Here is a 7,510-nt window from a genome sequence, read left to right as displayed (position 1 = left end):
GACATCGCCAAAACAGACAAGGGCAAGGCAAGTTTACAGATGGCAAATGCGAGAATGGCGACGAATTCTCTTTTGTGACGAAAGCCGTTTCACCCTTTACAAAGCTGACAAGGGGACAAGGGGAACGTTTAGCAAGACCATGCATCAGAGAAGTTCATTCATACGGCGGTGCTGGTGTCATGGTTTGGGGGATCTGTGGAGACCAGAAGACCCGTCTAGTGGTATTGCAGGGCATTCTCAATGCCCAGGAGTGAATCGGACAGGTCCTACGGCCAGTTGTGGTACGCTTCCTACGGAATCAACCCCAAGGTGTCATCCTTCAACGCCACAATGTGTACCTCCTCACCAAACCACCACACAGGTCAGCTTTATAACCACACGATAGGTGTACCTCATTTCACCCTCAATACAAAAGAGCTTTATAACCACAGGATGCTGTGTACCTTACCCCACCCCAAAACAGAACAGATTTATAGCCCCATGTTACTTTGTACCTTAACCCTCCCCCAGTACAGAACAACTTTATAGCCACATGATACTGTGCACCTAACCCCACCCTCATTACAGAACAGCTTTATAATCACATGACACTGTGTACAACAGCCCACCCCCAATACAGAGCAGCTTTTTATCCACATGACGCTGTGTACCGCACCCCACCCCCAATACAGAACAGTTTAATAGCCACATGATACTGTGTACCTCACCCTTCCCTCATTACAGAACAACTTTATAACCACAGGATGCTGTGTACCACACCCCACCCCCAATACAGACCAGCTTTATAACCACATGACCCTGTGTACCTTAACCCACCCAAAATAAAGAACAGCTTTATAGCTACATGATACTGTGTACCTCACCCCACAACCAATACAGAACAGCTTTATAGCCACATGATATTGTGTACCTCACTCCTCCTCACCCCATCCCTCACACAGGACAGCTTAAAAGCCACATGATACTGTATACCTTACCCCACCCTTAATACAGAACAGCTTAAAAGCCACATGATACTGTGTACCTCACCCCACCCTTAATACAGAACAGCTTAAAAGCCACATGATACTGTATACCTTAGCCCACCCCCAATACAGAACAGCTTAAAAGCCACATGATGCTGTATACCTTAGCCCACCCCCAATACAGAACAGCTTAAAAGCCACATGATACTGTATACCTTAGCCCACCCCCAATACAGAACAGCTTAAAAGCCACATGATACTGTATACCTTAGCCCACCCCCAATACAGAACAGCTTAAAAGCCACATGATACTGTATACCTTAGCCCACCCCCAATACAGAACAGCTTAAAAGCCACATGATACTGTATACCTTAGCCCACCCCCAATACAGAACAGCTTAAAAGCCACATGATACTGTATACCTTAGCCCACCCCCAATACAGAACAGCTTAAAAGCCACATGATACTGTATACCTTAGCCCACCCCCAATACAGAACAGCTTAAAAGCCACATGATACTGTATACCTTAGCCCACCCCCAATACAGAACAGCTTAAAAGCCACATGATACTGTATACCTTAGCCCACCCCCAATACAGAACAGCTTAAAAGCCACATGATACTGTATACCTTACCCCACCCTTAATACAGAACAGCTTAAAAGCCACATGATACTGTATACCTTAGCCCACCCCCAATACAGAACAGCTTAAAAGCCACATGATACTGTATACCTTAGCCCACCCCCAATACAGAACAGCTTAAAAGCCACATGATACTGTATACCTTACCCCACCCTTAATACAGAAGAGCTGTATAGCCACATGATGCTGTGTATCTTTTCCCACCACCAATACAGAACAGCTTTCTAACCGCATGATATTGTGTGCCTTGCCCCACCCCCAATACAGAACACTTGTATAGCCACACATAATTCACGGAATGACTCGTCTTCAAATTGTAGTCAATATGTTTGTGTACTCTATTGATGTATTAATATCCTGAAGATTGTAAAACAATAGTTTTATGATTACCATTAGCAATGTATGAGTACTTTGTGAAAGAAAAACTGGAGAACTGCTTATGATGCAAAGCATTATTTTCCCGGGATAGTAAGGAATGATCTGACGGTATGTTATCTGATCTTGTAAATTCAGTGCGGTCTATCACAAATTACCTCCCCTTCTCGGGGAACGGTTGCGATCATCGCAACACCATAACACGTATTGTTCCTGAATGTGTGTTTACACAAGGCACACATATACCTTGTGTATACATGTAACTGCCGGGCGCTGGTCAAACTATTGCACTAGTCTGGTGGTTAAGAAAACGTTAAGGTGGGCAGGGAAGATATCTCTCTCACTGTTAACGCCCAGAGAAATACGCATACAAGGAAACAATTAAAAGAAAAACGTTTTGAAATGCTCGTTTGAGTTTTGATTACAGCCAATACAGTTTCAGAATATTATCGGTCAACACAAATTACTGGAGACAGTGCTAGTACACGATGCTGGTGTTGCGGTTCAGTTAGGTATAGCCTCAATGACGTATCAATGACTTGGCATTGGCTGTTGCTTAACGCCTCACGGAGCAATATTTTCCAGGCTTCGACCTGAAAATAGTGGAGTCTGGACCAAACAATCCAGTGATCAAAAGCATGAGCTTCGTTCGCCGCAAATAGGTTAATGATGATATGTGTCAACTAAGTCAGCCGGCCTGACAACCCGATCACGTCAGTTGCCTCTGACGATAAACATGGGTTACTGAAGATCATTTCTAACCCGGCTCTTCATTCATAACACTTTTGATTGCGTAAATAGTGGTGACTTGATCCGAAAATCCTGTGATTGATGTCAGGAGCACCGTCGAAAGCACCAAATACATATATGTTGTTGTATTGATTGTTACTATGTTTTCTGTAATTGTTTGGTGTGTGCACCTCGCGTCAGCACGTGTCGAATGTAAGAGAACGTACGTCACAAAACGTGAAGTCAGTTACACCAGGTGATAAATCTTTAAATCTTTGATGTGTTTTATACCTTTGTATCTGTGTTTCCGTTACACTGGGCATATTGTAGAGACAATGATCAGTTTTACCCCATATGGAATCTGTACAACCAGATAACTAAGACATAGAACGCAACATAACCTTTGTTTGCCCCATGTGACTGGGGTGAAAATGTCCATAGTATTTTAAAGGCAGAGTTATTAATTTTTTTTTCACGGAGGCGATTGTACTAAAAATTCCTTAAACTCGTATTACACAAGGATAAGCGGTTCTGACATCAAAATTACATGACCTGCTGTCTTAAAATTGCGGTAGTATTGAGTGTAGGTGTTGGTAATAATTGCTACAGAGATACATATAAGCGCATATCTCGGGTAACACGTAGACTTCAGCAGACAAATCCACGCTACTTTCGTTATTCAGTCCATTGATGTGTGCACCTGTCTAGTGACTGTAAAACGTAAAGTCAGCCGTGCCTTAGATCTCGCACCTGCAATACATGATGAAGCAGCACAGTAAATGTTGACTGTTGTATATCGGGCAGATTCAGGCGTGGCGGTTTGGGGAAGGGGGCGGGATGGTCGTTCATTAGCGTGGCGGGCTGCAGGGATTACCGAGCACCACATGCAATCGAGCGCCAAAGTCGGTGTTTCTCCTCTCGTGACACGTCACAATGACGTCATAACTCGCACCTTAGCGCGACCAGTGTCGCTGGTCTGGGCATTTCCCGGCTGGCAGTGAGATGTGTCTGTTGTGTGATGACGGTAGCGGGGTAAGTTTGTTAACACTGTATTTCCAACCATTAGTTAAACAGATGCAGCCATGAACAGAGCTGAGTGGACAATACTACTTTAGGATACAGGCAGCAGGTACTTGCATGTTAAAATGTGGCTGGATACCATGGTTAATGTAATAAATTAACAAAACAAGTACAATCTACTGCATGAACTTATAACACGCATGACGGGATAAGTGTTTGGGACTTGCTGCAGGGGAGGAAGGGGGATAGTGTTTGACACTTGCATATATTGTCAGAAGAAGATCTGTACTTATCAGGAAAAGGTCAGTGCAAAGTCAGATAATTTTGGTCTGCCCTTACTGGGAACCCTGGATTAGTGTTCGTGTGCATGGTGGCTTCATGAGTAGAAATTGCTGTGAAACTTGTGGGGTCGTGGAGAAACTCCTAACACCAATAAACAGCCGCCACCATTACCTTTCTCCAGTTTGCTCTGTTCATAAGCATTTACAAAATAATAAATGTAACTTGATAGACTAGTACTGTTGATAGACTTTAGAAATAAAATGTTTAGAAGGCTACATTTACATTGACTAAACAAGACAAAAATAATGTGCGTGTCCATGTTTTACATTGGACGGCGATTGTAGCGTCGTTATTTTGTAAAGCGTAGCAATATCTGATTTACAAACACGGCGGTGAGTTTGTAGTGTTAGCTAGTCGGGTTTTCAAGAAGGTGATGTTTTCAGTCTTAACACCTTCAGTGTGGAACTGTGAAAGTCTACACAGCGCACTGTAGAATACACCTGTTGTCTGTAATCCTGTAATAATTACGAAAGCAGGGACCCGTAAAGTGCAGATGTCGCAGAGCGTGTTGAATTCCACTTTAACCTGCCATCAACAAACGTTCCCAGGCTACAAAGGAACCCCATGTTTTAGTTATTTTCCGATGTGGATGCCCTGGTTATGGTGGGTATGACAATTTTGCTTCTATATCCAGGGGCAAGATATTAAACGGTATATACCACAGTAGAGTCAGTTTGACCTCCGTCGCTCTGTTTTCTATATCACTGTTCGTAATGAACAATAAATGAACGTCCTGGCAAATGCATGTGAACTATGTGAACCTGTTGTATGTAAAACAATACGCCAATATTCTGACAAGCACACAAGCACTAGGGTTGACGGACCCCATTCTACCAGAATAGAACCTACTCAACCCTAGATGTATGTTGTCAGGGGAGACTGCCGACCGGGAGACTGGGTGTCATACATATAAACATATAACAGTTGACTGGATGTTTGTTTTGTTATTTACAGGTCCAGTCACAGGGAAGAAGGCAGACAGCCAAGGTAGCGTGCAGCATTATATATAAGTTGATGTATGATGTCAATTCAGGTGAAACCACCATAAATAATAATACCACTGCAAGTCAACATATGTTAATGCTTCCACATTGTTGTAGTAAGTTGTTTCCTGGGCAATATATGATTCCTGTGTTGAAATCTACTACAGGACATATAGTCTATGTTGAAGTGTGTTCTGCATGACATATTCTGTGTTGAAGTCTACTACATGACATATTCTGTGTTGAAGTCTACTACATGACATATTGTGTGTTACAGCCTGGAGCGAGATGGAAGCACTGAAACCTGGACGAACACGGAAGTACCTGGTAGGTGGGAGGGTGTGGTGATGCAGATATTCTAGTCGCTAGTATACCATGGTGTCAGGCTCTCAGATCTGTCAGAAACCTTTGTCCTTCCTAAACACAATCCCGGTGTCATCTCCTCGAAAACTGTACCATACATTCTGCTCATTGATATATATGTCATATATTTGTAATATAACACCATCGATGATAAATGTAATTAAGAAACAACGCTTTGAATATATCGAAATCAATATAATGTAATTAACATAATGTAATGAATCTGGTTTATTCTAACCCTCATGTTTGTCTCCACAGCCACGAGCAGGGACACACGCAAGTCTGGGACCCCATCAAGACATACGAGGTGGGTGGAGACAATGTCACGTGTGTTGTAGTGGGGAGACAACTCTCCGTATACTCACAAAACTGTGTTAGAACTATCAGTTTACATTCTCACGGTGTTAACATTCTAACGTGTAAAAGTATGAACTAGTTCTTGTCATTCCCTGACAGTTTGTCGTCAGCCATGATACATGTATAGATTATGTATCAAGAGTTTTGTATCATCAGTGTAAGATGTGAACAACGCAGCTGTAAGATAAAGATGTCCGACCTGTGTACAGAGTTTACTCTGTGTTACAGCGACACCGACTCCCGCACGCAGAGACGCCCGGGCAGACGACGACCTCCATTACGCCTGCAGGGAGGGGAAACAGGTGGAGGTGAAGCGGATCCTGGACACAGGTCGGGCTGACGTCAACGGTAGAGATGACGTCGGGAGGACGCCGGTGATGGAGGCAGCAGGTGGGGGACACAGAGATGTGGTGAAGCTGCTTGTGAGTCGAGGCGCTGATGTGTCACTGGTGGACGATGTCGGTGACAACATCCTTCACTACGCCTGTAAGGGAGGAGACAGTGAGACGGTGGAGTTTGTCCTGTCTCTGGACGCGGTGGACGTCAACGCCAGCAACAGCATCGGGCAGACCGCCGCCGACGTTGCGAGACGCTGGGGACATCGTCAACTGTGGGATCTCCTGGTGTCACGTGGTACACAGTGAAGTGACGGTAGTGTCGATGTAGACAATGATGGAGGACATGTCGTTACTGACGCTGTCGTGGTTTGTGCCGTTCACGTCGTCGCGTTGTTTATAATTCTTTATCAAGGTGAGAATATTTGTTGTGTTGTAGGTGAAATAAAATTTGTTGAGAATATTTTCAGACATTTTGTTGTTTATGGAACTTTACAGGATCAGGTAAGGACATTGTTGACTGTAAATCTTGATGATATGTCGTTGGTATATGAACCCTGCATCTCGTGATGTAGTTCTGTTTTAATCATGTGTCATAATTTCCTCGTTAATCGTGAAACAGACAACAACAAAATGTTTGTTTACATCTCGCTGCACTCTCTGACCTCAGACTGTGCCGAGGTTCAACCACCTGGCGCGGTGCCAAATGCACAGTGACGTCACACTGCTGATGACGTCACGATGTTGTGATCAAGGCACCGACGTGGCCAGGTGTTGTCTGTGCCTAGTGTTTCAGTGCTGCTTAGTGCCAGGGTTACGGTAGCACCTGTGCAGAGCAGCACTCGGCGGATCAGGGTATCCTTGTTGTTAAATCACGCCGAGTACCTGGTTTGGATTCCCATGGATACGATGTGTGATGCCTATTACCGATATTGAAGGCCGTAATACTGTTGGGATATTAATAAGGCCGGCGTAAAACTAAACTCATAAAGCGTTTCCTAAAGTCTGCGTGATTTTGCTTCAGTCATGGCGTCAGGCTGCACTAAAAGTTTGACAGTTTTTTACGAAATACCAAATTATTTCATTGTATCTATTTTTAATTTGCTATTTTTGCTACGATACTCTTCCCCTGAATATACTAAGCGTATTGAACCATTGTAAGCAATGATTAGACGGCTGGATGTTGGAATATTACCGAAAATGCTATGCAGTGTAAAATTGGATTTTTTTCTTTGTTTACATTTCAAACAAGCGCTGTCTTTCGAGCACAGCGTTCGTTTTCATACCAATTATCTTTCGTTTCGTTTTATCTAGACAGTTGGTATTGGTGACAAAGACCATTAGTGATTTGATTCTAAGATGTGTGGGGAATTCAATGATGCATTTGTCGCAGCTG

General features: G+C 43.6%; 1 protein-coding gene across 1 annotated transcript; it reads left to right on the top strand.

Annotated features, from left to right (window-relative positions):
* The first annotated feature begins 240 nt into the window (after positions 1–240).
* LOC137282137 (ankyrin repeat domain-containing protein 23-like) lies at positions 241–6,423 on the top strand. Its single transcript, XM_067813865.1, has 4 exons — positions 241–361; positions 5,031–5,063; positions 5,337–5,390; positions 6,008–6,423. The coding sequence occupies exons 1-4, from the start codon at positions 241–243 to the stop codon at positions 6,421–6,423; spliced, it is 624 nt and encodes a 207-aa protein (XP_067669966.1).
* The last annotated feature ends 1,087 nt before the right edge of the window (positions 6,424–7,510 follow it).

The sequence above is a fragment of the Haliotis asinina genome, chromosome 4 (genome assembly GCF_037392515.1).
Source record: "Haliotis asinina isolate JCU_RB_2024 chromosome 4, JCU_Hal_asi_v2, whole genome shotgun sequence".
Classification (NCBI taxonomy): Eukaryota; Metazoa; Mollusca; class Gastropoda; order Lepetellida; family Haliotidae; genus Haliotis; species Haliotis asinina.
The sequence above is the reverse complement of the archived record's forward strand: the minus strand, read 5'-3'. Positions and strand labels throughout refer to the sequence as shown.